This window comes from Cyprinodon tularosa, unplaced genomic scaffold (genome assembly GCF_016077235.1).
Source record: "Cyprinodon tularosa strain WSP-4 unplaced genomic scaffold, ASM1607723v1 ctg1114, whole genome shotgun sequence".
NCBI lineage: Eukaryota > Metazoa > Chordata > Actinopteri > Cyprinodontiformes > Cyprinodontidae > Cyprinodon > Cyprinodon tularosa.
This window is the reverse complement of record NW_024037910.1, coordinates 115476-136537: the sequence shown is the minus strand read 5'-3', so window position 1 is coordinate 136537 and position 21062 is coordinate 115476. Positions and strand designations below refer to the sequence as shown.

Below are 21062 nucleotides of genomic sequence, written 5' to 3'. Positions count from 1 at the left end.
TGCAATCTCTGCAACAGAAACCACAGCACTGAAAGCACAAAGTATACCTGTCACAAATGCAGGAAGGACTCACCTTCGGTTTGTAAAAACTGCTAAATGGGACAATTGTAGCTCCATATGTAGTACTTTTCTTTGGTGAAATAAATGTTAGTGCTATACTGAAATCAGACTGTTTTTCATTTTCTAAGCTGAAATGTTGAATGACGTGAAAAGGCGAGAACAGACAAAATAATATTATTCTCTAAGTTGTTTTTTCTTTCACTTAGTGCGCATTGCAATATAAATGAGTCTGTTGGTGAACGGACAATATAAATAGGCTCTGCCTTGCCTTCTTGGAAAAGCATGGTTATGACCTGTTCTCAGCTCAGGAACTAGGACCCGTATGATATCTGGTTGTTCAATAGGTTTGCCTAAATAAAAGATTTAGAAATGACTTATCAAGATATTTCTGCAAAAAGGTCTGATGTTGCAGGAGCAGGTAATGAAAAGTGTTTGGAGCATGCTCTGGTTCTGATGCCAGTTTGTTTCAGCCTTTATCCAGTCTCATGTAGAAGGGCATGCCACACGGATTACAACAAGAACAGTTAGCAAGATACAGTGAATACACAAACTTCAAGAGGGGAGGGGGGCTTGCAGGAAAACTGGAATTCTCCGGGACTTGATATCGGAAGCAGATTCATAGTGCCTAAGGTGTTGAGAGAGCAGAATGCCCAGGAGATAGATTTGAGCAACCCTGAAATCCACTGTGCAGATGAAAGTCTTTTTGTTGAGTTCTTGAAAAGGAGACACTTAGTAGGCGAGGAAGAAATCAGTTCTGACAACATCAAAGATGCAAGATAATTCTATTAAGCACTTCAAAAAAGTAAAGGAAAAGTTCCCAGTGAGAGACCAAGTCTTGACATATATATATATATATATATATATATATATATATATATTTTTTTTATCGCGATTAATCGCATCAATGCCTAAGTTAAATCGCGATTAATCGCAAATTTTTTTTCTGATTGAAAATCATTTAAATACTCTCGATGACATACAAAAAATACATACAGGCTAGGTTTGTGCCAATGTTCTTTTTTTTTAATGAAAACAGGTCACAGACACTGATTTATGCCATAGAAACATATGGCAAGAAGATGGGGAGGCATGTAGCAAAAAATAACAAATATGTAGCCAAAAAAAAGGCCCTGAAAACAAGCTGATGTAAAAGACGACCTATATATATATATATATATATATATATATATATATATATATATATATATATATATATATATATATATATATATATATATATATATATATATATACCAGAGGCCTGGGAGTTTGAGGGTTCTGCGCAGTATCTTAGCTGTTCCTAGGACTGCGCTCTTCTGGACAGAGACCTCTGATGTTTTACCTGGAATCTGCTGTAGCCACTCTCCCAGTTTGGGGGTCACAGCCCCCAGTGCTCCAATTACCACTGGCACCACTGCTGCTCTTACTTTCCACATCTTTTCTAGCTCCTCTTTCAGCCCTTGGTATTTCTCAAGCTTCTCGTGTTCTTTCTTCTTGATGTTGCTGTTGCTTGGGATTGCCACATCTATCACTACTGCCTTCTTCTGCTGTTTGTCGATCAACACGATGTCTGGTTGGTTAGCCATCACCTGTTGGTCAGTCTGGATCTTGAAGTCCCATAGGATCTTAGCTCGGTCATTCTCAACTACCTTAGGAGGTGTCTTCCATTTTGACCTTGGGACTTCCAGCCCATACTCATGGCAGATGTTCCTGTACACTATGACAGCTACCTGGTTGTGGCGTTCCATGTATGCACTTCCTGCCTGCATTTTACACCCTGCTGTTATGTGCTGTATTGTTTCAGAGGCATCTTTGCACAGTCTGCATCGGGGGTCCTGCCTGGTGTGGTAGACCCTGGCCTCTATTGATCTTGTACTGAGTGCCTTTTCTTGTGCTGCCATGATTAGTGCCTCTGTGCTGTCCTTCAGTCCAGCCTTTTCCAGCCACTGGTAGGATTTTTTGATATCAGCCACTTTTTCTATTTTTCTGTGGTATATGCCGTGCAGCGGCTTGTCTTTACGTGATGGTTCTCCTTCATCTTTCTTGTTCTCACTTTCGGTTTTCTCCTGCCTTAGGTATTCACCAAGCCATTTGTCTTTGGGGGCCATCTTTCTGATACACTCCTGGATCTTAGTTGTTTCATCCTGGACAGTGGTCTTGACACTCACTAGCCCTCGGCCTCCCTCGCTACGCTTGGTGTACAGTCTCAGAGTGCTGGATTTGGGGTGGAACCCTCCATGCATTGTGAGGAGCTTTCTCGTCTTGATGTCAGTAGCCTCTATCTCCTCCTTTGGCCAGTTTATTATACCAGCGGGGTATCTGATGACTGGTAGGGCATATGTGTTGATGGCTTGGATCTGGTTTTTCCCATACAGCTGGCTTTTCAGGACCTGCCTTACTCTTTGTATTTAGCTGTGGCAGTCTTTCTTGCTATCTCCTTGTGGTTTCCGTTAGCCTGTGGCACTGCAAGGTATTTGTAGCTGTCCTGAACATCTGTAATGTGGCCTTCTGATAATTCAACACCCTCGGTTCTGATCATCTTCCCTCTCTTTGAGATACTGCCACCGCATTTTTCCAGTCTGAATGACATTCCAATGTCGTTGCTGTAGATCCTGGTAGTGTGGATCAGTGAGTCGATGTCTCGCTCACTCGTGGCATACAGCTTGATGTCATCCATTTAGAGGAGGTGACTCATGATTGTGCTGCTTCGGAATTTATATCCATACCCAGTCTTTGTGATGATCTGGCCTATGCAGAACCGCAGTGGGGATAGTGCTGTGGACACAGAGCTGTTGCTTTGGTCTATCTCTGTTTGGCTCTAGGCTACGGCTGACTGCCACACAGGAGAAGACTCCTGGGCTCATTAGGTTGTTGTATTGGGCAGGTGAGGTGGTTCTCCCGAGTCATTGCCTTGCAGGACAGGCTCCCCTACTGTTCATCCACTGTATGGAATTTAGAACAGATTGTTAAAGTGGTTTAAACCATCCTATTCATTCACTATGCAGAAAGTACAGAGGAAATCGTCCATAGAAGACTTAAATGCCTGAGCAACTATAGAAGGTATTTCCAATATTCACCTTAGGATAAAGTTAAGGACACGAAAATGTATCTTTATTCAGTTTTATGTTTTACCATCAGAAAGATAGAATGTAATATTCGGTTTAAAGTTCATTCATCCTCTAAATTAAAGTATCACTTACACAGTGAGCTTTTAGCAGAAACAGATAAAATGAGAACCTGAGTGACGCAAAGATTCCTATAAAACATCTTACATAAACATTCAGCCTGAAAACATCAGAATTTTAACATGATCATACCATTCATGGTTAAAATAAATGAGAGAAAAACTTCATCAGATTTCAAAAAATACCAATTACCATTAAATACAGGTTAATTTTAATTAGATTTTCATTTTTAGCTACAATATCACACACCAATTTACAGACATAAAGAAATAGGAATAAGTTCTCTAAAATTAGATGTCATCATCATGATCCAGTCAGTCTCCATTAATTTTAGCTGCTGCAGCTTCAACTCCTGCGAAGCATCAGGACAGCTTACATCTTCTTGTCTCTAGAGAGTCACCCACCACCACCACCTGCAGAGAAAAGGAGCAACAGCGAAGATGCATGAGTGTTTCAGATATGACTTAATAGCTGAAGTTAGTGATGCAGCACATCCAAAATAAAGAGAAGCAGGGACTTCAGTCATGTGCACTCTGGTGCCACCACTAAGGAAAAGGGCAGACTGCAGCATATCATCCAGTCTGCAGAGAAGATGATTGGCTGCAATCTTCCATCTCTCCAGGATGTGTGCACCTCCAGGACTCTGATAGCCTGGGTGCCAGTCCAAACTTAGTCCCGCCCACAAGGTTTGAGTTCGGGGAAGTTCGGTCTGGCTCTGCTCCATAGTAGCGCGAGTATTATCTTATTGGTTGTATGTCTATCCAATTGAGTACAGAGGCATTTTTTTCCTGGTTCGTTCAAAACACGCCCCATAATCACAGCTCTATGGAGCAGCATCAGACTCATATTCTGACTAGAATTGAGTCGGACTACGTCAGGCTAGGACTCTGAGGCATGCAGGGAAGATTGTGGCTGATCCCTCGCAACTCAGCCACAAACTTTTTCAGTCACTTCCCTCTGGCAGGAGGCTGTGATTCATCAGGACCAAAACCTAGCACCACAAGAACAGTTTCTTCCCATTCGCTACCGTCACCCTGACACTGCCTCCCTCCCTCCCCTGTTCAGGACCTGGAAGTGACATCAACGTAGCATCTCCAAACTTTCTTCCTTACATTAAAGCACAGCCTACTGTGTATGTAGTAGGTAGCTATGTACTATATATTGTATATAGCTATATAATCTGTTTTCTGTATATATTCTGTATATATATATATATATATATATATATATATATATATATATATATATATATATATATATATATATATATATATATATATATATCACCATCATCGCCAAGTCAAATTCCTTGTAAGTGCAAACCTACTAGTCAATAAATGTGATGCTGATGTTCAGGCAGCTGTGGCAGCCTCCTTTGAGCTGTCTGGGAGACCCCTGAGCCCGCTCTGTGCCATCTGAGAGACCCCTGAGCCTGCTCTGCGCCTTCCAGAGCCCCCGGAGGTGGAGCCACAATCGGTGGATCCCTCGGTTCCTGAGGTGGAGCCACAATCGGTGGATTCCTCTGTTCCTGAGGTGGAGCCGTAGTGGGCGGACCTGTTGCAGAGCTGCGGGAGCGGAGACGGCGTCCTTCCCGGGGCTTCTTGCGGAAGCGGAGACAGAGTTTCTCCCGGGGCTTCCTGCTGAAGCGGAGTTGACGCCCTCTTCCAAGGCCCCTGCAGCTTTTGAGACTCTGCTCTGCTGCCGGTTTCATGGCCGGCCACCTGAGACTTTTTCTGGCATCCCTGGTTCGCCCTTCGCCCTCCATGGGCGAGTTGTTTTTTTTGTTGTCTTTGGGGCGTCTGGAATCCGCCCTTGAGGGGGGGGTACTGTCAGGATCCGGGACTTTGCCCACCAGAGGGCGCAGTGGATCCAAGCCTGGGGAGCTTGGACTCAGCTTGATCAGCTGTTTGATATTCTGCTGATTAAGGAAGCTCCCTATATAAGCTGTATGTGATTTTCTCTCTGTGCTGGATCGTGTGTCTTACCTGTGCCACCATGCCTGTCTGAGCCTTGAACCTGTGATTCTTCTGAGTTCCAATAAATATTGGACTTTTAATCCTCCTCCTGGGTCTGTGAGTCTGCATATGGGCTAGTAAACCATCGCAGCATGACACTGTCACTATTGCCCTCTAACTGAGAAGCTGAACTTTACTGGAAACGATGGATATTGGTTAGGTAGCCAACTGAACCTATTACTGCTGACAGCAGTAATAGTAATCATGTACTCACAGAGTGTCCAGTTTGAAGCTTGGACGTGTTATAAGATCTTCCAGCTGCTGAACATCTGCCTTATTCAGGTTATTTCCTAGCAGGTCCAGTTCTGTCAGATGGGAGGGATTGGACTTCAGAGCTGAGCTCAGATAACCACAGCTGATCTTTGACAACCTGCAGCTGCACAATCTGAAGAAAGGAATAACAGATATGAGCTGAAGCCAACAGTATGAAGGGTTAAAACAGTTTAACATTAGCTCTCCAATTATTACATCTAAATATGGCAGGGCATCTTGGCTATGCTGGAGAAACTGCGGAAAGGTGGGGGATTTTACTCATATATTTTGGGATTGTCCAAAGGTGGTTAAGTTTTGGAAAAATGTGCAAACAGATATAAAAAATATTTTAGGCATTTATTTAGATCTGGATATATCTGTATATGTTTTAGGAATAATTCCCATGGACTTAATCAATACAGACAATAAATACTTGATTGGGGTCATGCTGCTGATCGCGAAGAAGTGTATAACATCTGCATGGTTAAGGCCACAACCTCCTAGTATCACAGAGTTGAGAGATAGAATCAGAAAAGTCTACATCATGGAAAAAAACAACATCAAGACTACAATTTAAGCTGGAGTTCTTTGAAACTAAGTGGAAACCTATAGCTAAATTTATATTGGGACCTTGACACCTCTTTGGTCCTTTTTTTTTTTTAGATTGTGTATTTTTTTGACTTTATCTTGTTTTGTGTGCTTTTATTACTTTAATCTGTTTTCCCAGTGTGCCTACTGTTGTACATTTCACCTTAATCATTGTGACTTATACATCCATGAATGTTATTAATGAATATGGGTTTCTCTTAATTGGGCTAGTGTCTATCTGAAGGAAATGCACCTTTATTTGTCGTTCTTGGAGGTTCTTTTTGTTATTTTCTCCTTCAATAGCCCCTGGATAACTGTTAAAGGAAAATTCCGGTTTTTAACACTTTTAGCCAATTTTCTGTAGTGTCCAGGATGAAATCGAATGATTGACACCAAAATTTTGACAATTGGTCCTGTCTCTGCTATTTGGCTCATGCAGAATCCCCCCCTGGCTGCTTCAGAATGGCTTCCATAGTGCATGTCCGATAATGTCCTTAAAACAACCTTAAACGTTCTTTTTTTAAAATATGCTACTCACCGGGTCGTCAGCGCTGTTCAATGACGTTCCAAAAAAAGTTTCGTGAAGAAAAACTTTTCCTGTCTTGTTTTATTTAGCCTTTTGTAAATCCCAGAACTATTTTTTCCGATACATCACAACCGCTTATAAACTTCCGCTTCCCGTTCGAATCTGAAGCGTTGCACACTCCAGACCACTAGTTGGCGACGGTATCCTCTACCGTCAAACTCAAAGTCCAATATGTCCTCCTCAAGAATCCACCTTTCGTATTCCATTTTCCGAGTTTTTTAAAGTGTTTAACAGAGACGTTAGCACCTCGACGTCGGAGTACACAGAGTGAAGCAGAAACACTTGGGCCTTGCGAAAAGACTACAACTAAGCGTAAACAGGCCCCATTTCCGTTTCCGGTGGCGGAGGGATATTGACTATTCCAACAGAACTCAATGGGATTTACAAAATGCTAAATAAAACACTACAGGAACGGTTTTTCTTTACGAAACTTTTTTTGGAACGTCATTGAACAGCGCTGACGACCCGGTGATTAGCATATTTTAAAAAAAGAACGTTTAAGGTTGTTTTAAGGACATTATCGGACATGCACTATGGAAGCCATTCTGAAGCAGCCGGGGGGGATTCTGCATGAGCCAAATAGCAGAGACAGGACCAATTGTCAAAATTTTTGTGTCGATCATTCGATTTCATCCTGGACACTACAGAAAATGGGCTAAAAGTGTTAAAAACCGGAATTTTCCTTTAACGGAGCTGGAATAGACAGCCTGTATGTCTGATGTAAGTGAAAGGTCTGAAATGATCTTTAAGATGATATTAAGATGTGAATTGTGAGACAAGGGTGGACATATGTATGTGTTGATATAAAAATTATTATTGAAAATAAAAAGTAAAAAAAAAACAGTTCAACAGAACCAGATGAAGGTCTCTCATTAAAAGACGACTAACCCATTAATAAACTTCTTTTTTTTTTTTTGCTGATAAACTATATCAATAGATCTTATAGTGCTGTATCCTTATCCCGTACATTAATAAAAGCACCTTCTTTCTTGCATCTGATTTTTCCTACTGGCTTTGCAAGGATGTGACATCACCATGGGAAAACTGAGCTCAATAGCTCCCGTCTGGGAGGCTGCTACCAGCTGTCTCACTCTTCCACACATAGTGGTTCATAATGGACAGACAAATCATAGAGCAAGTTTTTTATAATCAAACATCTAATTAGATAATCACTCTCCTCATTATGAAAATATGCAATATGTTGAAATTGAAAGTAATACAAGTCACAACCTTAAGTCTATTCTAGTATAATGGTTTGACATTACTTCATTGTTCTTCATAAAAAATTAACCTATTGGACGTGTACTGAGGGAAATTATCACTCACTATTTGAACAGGCAAACCATTCCTAGAGAAGATGGTCCTCAGAACAGAAATAGTATTTTCAGATATTATTGATTTTTTTTTGGGGGGGGACAACTTCTGGCCATTTTGACCTAGCATCTACAGAAATTAGAAACCAGGAGTTCATAAATGGCCAGCAAAATCAATATGCGTTCTTTGGCAGGGTGCAGGTGGTAAATACCAAGGATGTAGGGGTAGCTGTGTTGGTGCATTGTGAATATTGTGCCATCATAACAAGTTTTGGTGATTTTCTCAATTTGTTTATCTATTCCCGGCCACCACACGCAACTTCTGGCTAGGCAATTCAGAACAGGTTCTAAAAGTTTTTTTCTCTCTACAGAGAAAAACAGAATAAAGAGTGGGCTGACTGGTGTCAAACAAAGCTGGGTGATATAATATATTGTGCTGCATGTCTAAAATAGGAATTTCAGAACAACCATCGTGTGAATCTACTTTAATGGAAGCTCATTTTTCTTTAATACATTTTATAGAATCTACCAAAAAACCATGGAGTCTTACTTTAATTTCTGTAGTTTGCAGAGGGGGTTCTTTATAGCATCACAGAGATTCTTCACTCCAGCGTCTTTCAGTTCTTCATTCTGACTCAGGTCCAATTCTATCAGATGGGAAGGGTTGGAGTTAAGAGCTGAGCTCAGATAAGCACAGCTGATGCTTGACAATCTGCACAGCCTCAGTCTGAGAAAAGAATGAAACATATAAGCTGAAGCAAACAGTGTGCAGGTTAAAAATGAAATATAAACAAGAACTTAGTAAAATGACATAATCTAGCTCAGTAAAAGCCAGAGAAACATGAACTGATGTCTAACATTTGATTCAGTAAAACTGACTAAATCTTTAAAGCAGCAGAGACACAACAGGTTGCCATGATGTTGTAGAATGCTTCAGTCTGGGCTTTAGAGGTTCTGTGCTGGAATTACAATGGAGCCTTAATATGGCGTTTAAACCACGCCATAATTATTGTAATTATAAACGAGAACCAGTGTGTGGAAACGAGAACCACTGGAACCACAAGTGTTTGACCCGTTTGTTCCAGATCTTGCTGGACCCACACTTCCATGAAAGTCCAAGGAAGGAAGGAGCATCTAGGTTCATACCACACAGTGCTGTACTTTTATTCCTGATGCGATCTTATCTTCTTTTTGACTCACACCACCTACTGGAACACAAACTCTCAGTCATCAGAACCTTACAACACCGGGCAGAACATGTCCCTACTAAAACAGATGGGAAGCAAAAAGAACAGAAACACATCAAAGATGCTCTCCAAAATTGTGGATATCCAAACTGGGCATTTATCAAATCAGCAAGGAAATCCAAAAGACACGTAACAGAAGATAGCAATGACAAAATTAAACGCAAAAACATCACAATCCCTTATGTTGCTGGAGTGTCTGAAAAGCTCAAGAGGATTTTCTCCAAACACAAGATCCCAGGACATTTCAAGCCAAACCAAACCCTTAAACAGAGGCTAGTGCATCCTAAAGATAAAACCCCCAGACCGAATATGAGCGGAGTGGTATATGCTGTTCAGTGCAGCGAGGAATGCTCTGATCTTTATATTGGCGAAACAAAACAACCTCTCCACAGATGCATGGCCCAACAAAGAAGAGCACCCTCCTCTGGACAAGACTCCGCAGTACATCTGCACCTTATGGACAAAGGACATTCTTTGGAGGGCCAGAATGTTCACATTTTGGACAAAGAAGACAGGTGGTTTGAGAGGGGCGTGAAGGAAGCCATCTATGTTAAGAGAGAAAAAACAACTTTAAACAGAGGTGATGGACTCAGATTCCAGCTTCCAAAAACTTACAATTCAGTTCTAGAGATGATCCCTTCCAGATATCACCACAACCCCCAACCCATCACAGAGGAACAAAGTACCTCCTCTCTTCAGCCAGGTGATCAATACCTCCTTAACGACCGACCCTTAACAATCATAGACAGGTATCAGGTATTACAGGAGACAATCCCCCCCTTTAACGACAATCCCCCCCTTCAAAGACCGACCTTAAGAATCATAGACAGGTTTCAGATATTACAGGCTAACAATGGAACCAAATGACTCACTCATCGGTTACCATTGCATGTTTCCAAGCAATACAAGGCTTTGTCTATATAAAGACTCAAACTCACTGCAGATCCAGACATTTGAATTGAGAAAGCTTACTGGAGAGGTGGAGAAACGTCTTCAAACCTTGGAAAACCAGTGGATGTCTAGTGGATTGTTTTTTAAACTTTTACGGAATGACTATGACCTGGATGACTGAGAATCTTCATCAGCACACCTTAATGATATGTCAAGCTAAAAAGTGAAACATTGTGGATCAGAGCAGGCAAGCGTTTCTAATCCCTTCTGTGAACAGTAACTTAATGTGGTGCTGCTCAGCTTGGATCTGGGTTTAATAACAATGGATCAGCTATTGGGCATCTGTGTTTCTGCTCGATTGTTTATTTGTTTCATTGTTTTTGAACAGCTTTAATCTAATTTTTTTTACTGCTTTCTTCCATTCTGGGTCAGGTTTCTATTAGAGAAGTGGCTCCAAAACCCATAATGAACAGTTTTAGATGGTTCTGGAGTTTATAGCTAAACAGGAGCATGTCCACTAGGGAACAGTGTGTTTAAATTGCTGCTCACTCAGTCTATAAATATTGGTCAGATGCTCAAATGTGCCTCATTATACTGGTTTACTTATTTTCATTTGGTCTCTGTGTATTTGGAAATAAGTTTGGGCTCTTGTTTCTATTAAGTTTCTTTCCTTGTATTACTTCTCAGAGGGATTTACATCTGTCTTTGATTAAGACTTATGGCTTATTTTGCAGAAATGTTTATTAAGGTAGTATGTTTTCTTTAAGAGAGCAAAACTGAGCAAAGGTGTGCTGAACACCAGACTGATCATTGCACATCTGTAAGCAGTCAATGATTACACCATAAAGATCCGGTTCAAAATGCTCTTTGCTTAGGAATGTATGAACTGCAGCTTTCAACAAACCCCTACACCTGTTGGGATCTGGAGGCTTTGTCCACCTTCTCCACCAGAGGGCGCATGAGATCTCCTGAGGGCATGAGCTGACTGTGACACCTGTCTTCCATCTGCTCATCAAGGAAGCCCTATTTAAGGAGGAGGAGGCTGACACTTCCCTGCCAGAGTGTTTGCCAGTAATGGTAGAGCGAGACCTGAGCCAACCAACCTGATCTGTATCTCTGATATTTGTGAACCTGCCTGACCCTGTTTCTCTCTGCCTCACAGATCGAGTCCTGTCTGAAAACCTGAAATCCTGGTATCCTGGTAAATCCAGGTATTTACCCCGTCATCTGTAAAACTGCAGTTTACCTGGATAAACCCTAACTCCTCTGTCCCCCTCAGTGGTGTTCCCGTGACCTGTCTGCCGAGCCAAGAACATGTTCACAATAACTTTAAATTTGTAAATAAACCTTTGAACTTTTTCTCTGTTTCACGAGTGTTTCTGCATGTGGGTTAGACGCCTAGAACCCAACATGACAGAACACTCTGGCCAACAAACTAGCCCCGCGTCAGCACTCAAGAGGTCTTTGGAACAACAGCAAGTCCTCATTCAGAGCCATGACTCCGCCCTCCGTGAGCTAAACGAACGCCAAGCTGAAACCAACCGCATCCTGCATGAAATAACTGACTTTCTCCAAAGATCCAGCTCTCAGGCCGCTACACCTGCGGTTGAGGCTGTTCAGCTTCCGGTTCAGGATTCCAATCCACCTCTCAGGTCAGAAATCCACCCATCATTTCCTGAATTCCGCCCATCTCTCCCTGAAAGATTCTCTGGTGATCCAAGTAAGTGCAAATGATTTTTGTTTCAGTGTTCGATTATTTTTAATCATTCACCTCAGAGCTTTTAGGAAGATGGAAGAAAATTTTCTTTTATTTTGTCTCATTTGTCTGGTAAAGCCTTGGAGTGGGAGGCAGCTAAATTCTCTTGCGAGATAAATTATGGTTGTACTTTTGAGGAATTCATTAAGGAATTCAAGCAAGCTTTCAACCAAGACACGGATAAGACCACTGAATCCCGAGGATTGCTTGAATTAAAGCAGGGAAACAGAACAGTGGCTGAATTTTCTTTTGACTTCCGGGTCATAGGAATCGGAGCTTAAGAGCGCTTATTTTCACTCCCTAGATGAGTCAATTAAAGACGAGTTGGCAACTCTAGATGAACCTAAAACTTTGGAGGAGCTGATAAAACCGACTATCCGCCTAGATAACAGGCTGCGAACCAGGTCCGTAGCCAGATCCAAGAGCTGAATTTTCCCAGACTCTGTTCTTCCTGAAAGAGTTAATGAAGTCTCTTCTTCCACAGAGTCCTCTGAAGCCGAGCCCATGCAGATCGGTCACACCAGACTCTCATCTGAAGAGAGACAAAGGAGGTTCAAACTGTTGGGATTTGGAGGTCTGTCCACCTTCCTCCAGCAGAGGGCGCCTCTAGATCCTCCTGGAGCTGAGCTGACGACCACACCTGCGATCCATCAGTCATCAGGAGACCAGCATATAAGCAGCGGTGGGACTACACTCCAGCGCCAGAGTGTTAAACCCGTTATGGTTAGCGAAGCCTGAGCCAACCAGCCTGTCTGATTCTCTGACTCCCCTGAACCTTGAACTTGAACCTGATCAGTTTTTTGTCTTCTCTGCCTCCTAGGAAGAAACCTGACTGAACCCTGGAACTCTGGAAGAGTTTCATTTGCTGAAATCTGCCTGCCGGCTCTCTGGAGCTCACCTGAAGAAACAAACTGTCTGAACCTGCTTGCCCGCCCTCAAGAAGAGGATCAGAAGAAGACTCTGGATCTGAACACTGATAAGTCTGAAGTTGAGCCCTGCCGTTGCTTAGCTCTCTGCCAACTTCAAGCCTCTGGACCCAACCCGGTTCCCCTCCTCAGCTGCTAAACCTGAAACACGTCACAGGTACAAACCTGCACTATTCCTCTGGCTAAGATCTTCAGGATCCTGGCTAACCTAACTGTCCCTCTCTACAGAAAACCCTGTGTGACCAGGCACGGATCTGTTTCTCTGCATTATTCATGTAACTCTGTGTTTATCTCAATAAACAGTCAAATTTTCCATTTGCCTCCGTTGTGTTCTGCATGTGGATTAGAAACCTGAATCACATCATGACACAAAAAGAACCTCTGCATGTACTGTGGAGAACCAGGACACTTTGTCTCAACCTGTCCCGCTAAGGTAAAATCCGGGGTCCGCCAGAGGAAATGAGGAGTCTGGCGGATCATCTTCAAACTGAAAGATCTCCTCGACTTCTGTTACCCGCAACTCTGTTTTTGAACGATCAATCCCTCACTTTGTCGGCTATGATTGACTCTGGTTGTGAAAGCAACTTAATTGATTCCAGTTTGGTCAAACAATTAAACATCGAAACCACTCCTTTGACTAAGTTCCTGAGAGTTTCAGCGCTAGACGGTAAACAACTACCACAGATTACGCACCAAACCAAACCTCTAGAGCTTTTGATTTCCGGAAATCATAGAGAAACCCTATCTTTTTATGTTTTTCCATCTGCAAGCTCGTCTGTAGTCCTGGGATTTGATTGGCTTCAACTCCATAACCCACATATTAACTGGTCTAAAAGACATGTGGAGTCCTGGTCTATTCCTTGTAGTTGTTCCTGTCGCCGGCAAGCCGTCAGAAGGCTGACCCGCCCGATCTCTCTGCCATACCTCCTGACTATCATGATTTGGCTCCTGTGTTCAGTAAGACTAGAGCCCTTTCTCTCCCTCCGCACCGTCCATATGACTGAGCCATCAATCTTCTCCCTGGGGCCCCGCTCCCTAACAGTTGGCTTTATAACATCTCCAAACCTGAGAGGGAAACCATGAAGAGATATATCAATGAGTCACTAGCGGCTGGAATAATCCGACCATCCTCATCTCCACTCGGAGCCGGTTTCTTTTTCGTCAGTAAAAAAGACGGATCTCTGCGACCCTTTATTGATTACCAAGAGTTAAACCAAATAACTATCAAGAACAAATATCCGTTACCCCTGTTAGCTTCAGCCTTTGAACCGGTTTAGGGTGCCACTGTGTTCACTAAGTTAGACCTGAGAAACGCTTATCACCTTCTCAGAATCCGTGAAGGAGATGAATGGAAAACAGCTTTTAAAACACCTCTGGCACATTTCGAGTATCTAGCAATGCCCTTCGGTCTGACTAACGCCCCAGCTTGTTTTCACGCTCTGGTGAATAATGTTTTGAGAGATTTTTTGAACGTTTTTGTGTTTGTCTACTTAGATGACATTTTGATTTACTCTAAAACCATCTCCGAGCATCAAAAACACGTCCATTTGGTCCTGCAAAGACTTCTGGAGAACAAACTGTTTGTGAAGGCAGAAAAATGTGAGTTTCATCGCCCATCTGTTACTTTCCTAGGTTTTGTGCTCGAGGGCGGGCAGGTGAGGCCGTCGGAGGATAAAATCAAGGCGGTTCTGGACTGGCCCACTCCTGAAAACCGGAAACAACTGCAAAGATTTCTGGGGTTTGCAAACTTTTATCGCAGATTCATCAGAAACTACAGCCAAACAGCCCAACCATTAACAGCTTTAACCTCGGTCAAAATAACTTTTCATTGGTCTACTGAGGCTGAGCCAGCCTTCAAGAAACTCAAAGCTCTGTTTTCCAAAGCACCCCTCCTCATTCAACCGGACCCCTCCAAACAGTTCATTCTAGAGGTGGATGCGTCTGACTCAGGGGTGGGAGCTGTTCTGTCCCAAGTTTCTGATTCTGACCAGAGAACTCATCCGTGTGCATTTTTCTCCCGCAGACTCACCCCTGCTAATTACGACGTTGGAGACAGAGAACTTCTCTCCATAAAACTGGCTTTAGAAGAATGGCGGCATTGGCTGGAGGGCGCAGAGCATCCCATTTTGGTATGGACAGATCATAAATACCTTTCATACATTCAAACTGCCAAGAGATCTAATCTCCGTCAGTCCCGTTGGTCTCTGTTTTTCTCTCGGTTCAACCTGATCATCTCCTACAGGCCTGGCTCTACAAACATTAAACCCGACGCTTCATCTCGCCTATATGCTCCTGATGAACCTGAAACACCTGCTAATATTTTACCGGCTAGCTGTACTGTCGCAACAGTCTCCTGGGAAATATCTGACCTGATTAAATAGGCCCAAACTTCTAAACCTGATCCCGGCACTGGTCCACCTAACAAAATGTACGTCCCCTCATCTGTAAGGTCCAGAATGATTCATTGGATGCATTCCTCCAAGTTTTCAGCACATCCTGGTCAATAGAACCTTTGCCCTGATTTCCCGTCGGTTTTGGTGGCCTTCACTCCACAAGGACATAAAGGAGTTTGTGCTAGCCTGTCCAGTTTGTGCACGAAATAAACCGTCTCCTCAGCCTCCCTCTGGTCTCCTTCATCCCCTGCCTGTTCCCAAATGCCCTTAGTCCCACATAGCTATAGATTTTGTCACAGGGTTACCGGCATCCAAGGGTATGACCACCATTTTCACAATAATTGATAGATTCTCCAAGGCCTGCCATCTCATCCCTCTGAGAAAACTTCCCACCACTTTTCAGACAGTTCTTCTTCTAACCAAGCACGTTTTCAGGTTACATGGCATTCCACAGGAGATTCTGTCTGACAGAGGACCACAATTTACAGCCCAGGTTTGGAAACAATTTTTGTTCAGCTCTCGAAGCCAAAATCTCACTAACTTCTGGTTACCACCCTCAGTCTAACAGCCAAACTGAACGCATGAATCAGGAGCTGGAGTCCACCCTCAGGTGCTTCACTTCCACCAACCTGGCTGAATGGAGTCAGTACCTGCATTGGGTGGAGTATGCACACAACGCTCATGTCTCTTCTGCTACCGGTCTCTCCCCCTTTGAAATCTCCTTAGGGTACCAGCCTCCGTTATTTCCTGCTGATGAGAAGGAAATCTCAGTCCCTTCAGTCCAACACCACATCCGCCGATGTTGCAAAGTCTGGAGCAACACTGTTGCAACTCTGAACCGTTCATCAGAACAGAACCGCTGATTCGCAGACCGGAATAGACGTCCAGCTCCCACCTACTCACCAGGGCAGCAGGTTTGGCTTTCCACCAGAGACATACCATTAAAATCTATGTCAAGAAAGTTTTCTCCCCGTTACATTGGCCCATACAAGATCGACACCATCATCAATCCATCTGCTCTCCGTCTGCATCTCCCTCCTTCACTCCGGATCCATCCCACTTTCCACGTGTCCCAGATCAAACCTGTCCTGATCAGTCCTCTTTTCCCCCCTTCCGACTCCCCTCCTCCACCCCGTGACATTGATGGGCATCCTGCATACACCGTTCGCCGGATCGTAGACTCCCGTTGCCGGGGCCGAGGTTGGCAGTACATGGTTGACTGGGAGGGCTATGGTCCGGAGGACCGAACTTGGGTTCCCGGTTCTTTTATTTTAGACCCTGCTCTTATTTCAGATTACCATGCTTCTCTCCCTTCCTGTTCTTTTGGACCGCCAGGTGGCGGTCGTTGAGGGGGGGGTACTGTTGGGATCTGGAGGCTTTGTCCACCTTCTCCACCAGAGGGCGCATGAGATCTCCTGAGGGCATGAGCTGACTGTGACACCTGTCTTCCATCTGTTCATCAAGGAAGCCCTATTTAAGGAGGAGGAGGCTGACACTTCCCTGCCAGAGTGTTTGCCAGTAATGGTAGAGCGAGACCTGAGCCAACCAACCTGATCTGTATCTCTGATTTTTGTGAACCTGCCTGACCCTGTTTCTCTCTGCCTCACAGATCGAGTCCTGTCTGAAAACCTGAAATCCTGGAGATTTATCTCAGTCTGGCATCTGCCGGCCTGCACTCAGTTAAGCCTATGCCTTTGCCCTCTGCCTGCCGACTAGCCTCTGGACCCTCAAGGTTTCCCCCCCCGCATCTCAGTTCCACCTTTGAGCAGGTATTTACCCCGTCATCTGTAAAACTGCAGTTTACCTGGATAAACCCTAACTCCTCTGTCCCCCTCAGTGGTGTTCCTCCCGTGACCTGTCTGCCGAGCCAAGAACCTGTTCACAATAACTGTAAATTTGTAATTAAACTTTTGAACTCTGTTTCACGAGTGTTTCTGCATGTGGGTTAGACGCCTAGAACCCAACATGACAACACCTCTCCCATACCAGGTATAAAGCTGATCAACGGTAGTCAGACTACAAGATGAAACAATTATTAATCATTGTGGTTATACATTTTAATCAAACATAATTTTGGAGCAAGAACAACTGAACTATGGTAAAGTCAGAAGAAACATACACTATATTGCCAAAAGTATTTGCTCACCTGCCTTGACTCACATATGAGCTTAAGTGACATCCCGTTCCTAATCCATAGGGTTCAATATGACGTCGGTCCACCCTTTGCAGCTAGAACAGCTTCAACTCTTCTGGGAAGGCTGTCCACAAGGTTTAGGAGTGTGTTTATGGGAATTTTTGACCATTCTTCCAGAAGCGCATTTGTGAGGTTGCACACTGATGTTGGACGAGAAGGCCTGGCTCTCAGTCTCCGCTCTAATTCATCCCAAAGGTGTTCTATCGGGTTGAGGTCAGGACTCTGTGCAGGCCAGTCAAGTTCATCCACACCAGACTCTGTCATCCATGTCTTTATGGACCTTGCTTTGTGCACTGGTGCACAGTCATGTTGGAAGAGGAAGGGGCCAGCTCCAAACTGTTCCCACAAAGTTGGGAGCATGGAATTGTCCAAAATGTCTTGGTATGCTGAAGCATTCAGAGTTCCTTTCACTGGAACTAAGGGGCCAAGCCCAGCTCCTGAAAAACAACCCCACACCATAATCCCCCCTCCAACAAACTTTACACTTGGCACAATGCAGTCAGACAAGTACCGTTCTCCTGGCAACCGCCAAACCCAGACCCGTCCATCAGATTGCCAGATGGAGAAGCGCGATTCGTCACTCCAGAGAACGCGTCTCCACTGCTCTAGAGTCCAGTGGCGGCGTGCTTTACACCACCGCATCCGACGCTTTGCATTGCACTTGGTGATGTATGGCTTGGATGCAGCTGCTCGACCATGGAAACCCATTCCATGAAGCTCTCTGCGCACTGTTCTTGAGCTAATCTGAAGGCCACATGAAGTTTGGAGGTCTGTAGTGATTGACTCTGCAGAAAGTTGGCGACCTCTTCGCACTATGCGCGTCAGCATCCGCTGACCCCGCTCCGTCAGTTTACGTGGCCTACCACTTCGTGGCTGAGTTGCTGTCGTTCCCAAACACTTCCATTTTCTTATAATACAGCTGACAGTTGACTGTGGAATATTTAGGAGCGAGGAAATTTCACGACTGGATTTGTTGCACAGGTGGCATCCTATCACAGTTCCACGCTGGAATTCACTGAGCTCCTGAGAGCGACCCATTCTTTCACAAATGTTTGTAAAAACAGTCTGCATGCCTAGGTGCTTGAATTTATACACCTGTGGCCATGGAAGTGATTGGAACACCTGATTCCAATAATTTGGATGGGTGAGCAAATACTTTTGGCAATATAGTGTATCTTCTGAAAAATGATATGAACCCTTAAAATAAATTATTCAGTATTTTTCATTTAAAGATAATGAAAAGCTTAAGTTTAAATTGGTAAAATATCAACAGTTTAGTATCAAAACATGTTTCGCATCAGTGATGTTTTCGTCAATGATGACTAAACATGACTAGTTTGTTGAAGCTCCTCTTTTTCATAAGCTAAACATGGATCTTTGATGATGAAATGACATGACAAGTCATGGGGGTGAGTTTTTGTTGACGGGGTGAGACTAAACATAAGCGGGTGGTCGGTCAGACATTTAAAAAGCATCATTGTGCTGTAATCTGCTAAACAGTATCAACCGTACTGCTGCATTGTTTTTTGTTACGCCACCCACCTGGCATGCAGCACTGCACATTCTGCATGACCACAGATGGACTATGGTTGCAGCAGTAGAAGTGAAAGTAATCTGGTCAGGAACTGCAGTCTAGACTCTGACTAACTCTGATCTTCCAGCTGTTCTTGTGCAGAAGTGCGTCTTTGTAGGGCTTAGCTCAGAGTCTGCGCTATACGCTCCACTCTGATGGTTTGCTCTCAGCAGTACAGCTCTTCCTGCTCTCGCTACTTAATTAACTATATGTGGCTGATCATCCTCTGCCAAGGGTAAAAAATCCTTTTGACTAACTATCAAGATTTCACCTTTTCCAGCTCACAAGAGGTAATAATAAACATTGTTGAATTTCTACCAAAGGAATCCCTATATTATATCTAAAGCGAATAATTAATTGCATACTTTTTATTTTTGGATAGAGATCCATATGAAAAGGTACATAGATCTTTGAATATTTATCTCTCATTGTTCTTGTTTTCCATCTTGTTTTAAATCAACATTTTAGTTCACATATTCATTAAATTTAGGTTCTGATTGCCATGGCATGGCATTATAAGGCAATTATGTAGGTTGTTTGTGTAATTATTTATTTCAGACCGCTATGAATTTGAATCTACTTTGACCCCTGAGCAACAGTAACCGAGGGGCAAATTCTTGGAAATAATGACAAAATTACCGAAAGAAGAAACAATAATGTTTTCATTATTTGCTTCCTTGTAGTGATGCAGATTTTATTGATCTGTGCTTAATGCATAATCTATAGTAGATCAGGAAGTGTTTGCTTTAGTATGGAAACCTTATATTTCCAAAACTTTTCCTTTATGGTAAATGTTGATAGCTTGTCGGTTTGCATTTTAACCAATATGATGTGTTGAACTAGATCTGCTATTTTGATGAGACACTTTTTTTTATAAAGTATGGCAATAATTAATAAAAAAAAGTTTATTTAAATACTATAAATCAAAGTTTCTTGCCTAACAGCAATGATGAACTACATGGCAGCATTCGATAACCAGCTATTTTAGCATCTAGGATAGAGCTGTCGGTCGGCTAAAGAATCTGGTTGAAATTGTAAAGATTAGCTGTTTTATGAAGGGAAACTTAAAACTGACTAAAACTATCAAGTTTTTCATCTTCTGGATGAAAACTAAGACCAAATATAAGATGGCTGTCAGAAATAAAACTGTTTCACATAGGAAATATCAGCACTAATCTAAAATATGGATTCTTACCTTAATATCTGTAGTTTGCAGAGAGGTTTCTTTAGATAATCACAGAGACCCTTCACTCTGTCATCTTTAAAGTTGACGTTGCTTAGGTCCAGTTCCGTCAAATGGGGGGGGTTGGTGTTCAAATAACAGATAAAAACTTGGTCGATGTTTTCGAACTGGAAATTAACAAATCTAAAAAATAAAATAAAATGAATAAAAAATTTAAAAAAAGAAAATATTTGAGCTAAAGCCAACAGAATGCAGGTTAAAACAGTTTTTGTCAAGGACTCCAATAAAATAGAGATGTTCCATCTCATGTGGCTACTTTCTCAATGGTAGAGGAGCCTGTTAACTAAAAGATCTGCCTCCCATTCTACTTTTAGAAATTTTAGAAACCACTAGTAAACCTGCAGATTGAGAGCGAAGTGCTCTGTTAGGAACATAAGGAACAATCAGATCTCTGATATCAGATGGAGCTTGGCCATTTAAGGCTTTATATGTGAGAAGGAGGATTTTAAATTCTATTCTGGATTTAACAGGAAGCCAATGAAGAGAAGCCAGGATAGGAGAGATATGATCTCTCTTTTTCATTTTCATCAGAACTCTGGCTGCAGCATTTTGGATCAGCTGAAGGCTTTTAACTACAGTTTGTGGACTTCCTGATAGTAAAGAATTACAATAGTCCAGCCTTGAAGTAACAAATGCATGGACTAGTTTCTCAGCATCACCCCTGGACAGGAGATTTCTCTTTTTGCAATATTCCTCAGATGAAAGAAGGAAATTCTAGAAACCTCTTTGATATGGGATTTAAATGACAGGTCCTGATCAAAAATAACACCAAGATTTTTTACTTTATTATCTGAAATCAGTTTAATCCCATCCAAATGAAGAGACTGACTAATAAGCCTT

The 21062-nt window shown here is 42.8% G+C and overlaps 1 protein-coding gene across 6 annotated transcripts in view; it reads right to left on the bottom strand.

Moving 5' to 3' along the window:
- Nucleotides 1-3182: 3182 nt before the first annotated feature.
- The window catches only part of LOC119792286 (NACHT, LRR and PYD domains-containing protein 12-like), a 106333-nt gene continuing 88453 nt past the window's right edge, over nt 3183-21062 (bottom strand). For 3 of the 6 annotated variants that reach the window (XM_038298882.1, XM_038298889.1, XM_038298907.1), the window contains 4 exons: nt 20175-20345; nt 8550-8726; nt 5475-5645; nt 3183-3658 (listed from right to left, as the gene is read on the bottom strand). In XM_038298882.1, the coding sequence (XP_038154810.1) occupies nt 3634-3658; nt 5475-5645; nt 8550-8726; nt 20175-20345 (544 nt within the window). In that variant the 3' untranslated portion in view covers nt 3183-3633. The remainder of the gene's footprint in view (nt 3659-5474; nt 5646-8549; nt 8727-20174; nt 20346-21062) is intronic. The other 3 variants (XM_038298870.1, XM_038298878.1, XM_038298897.1) reach the window with 2 other exon arrangements.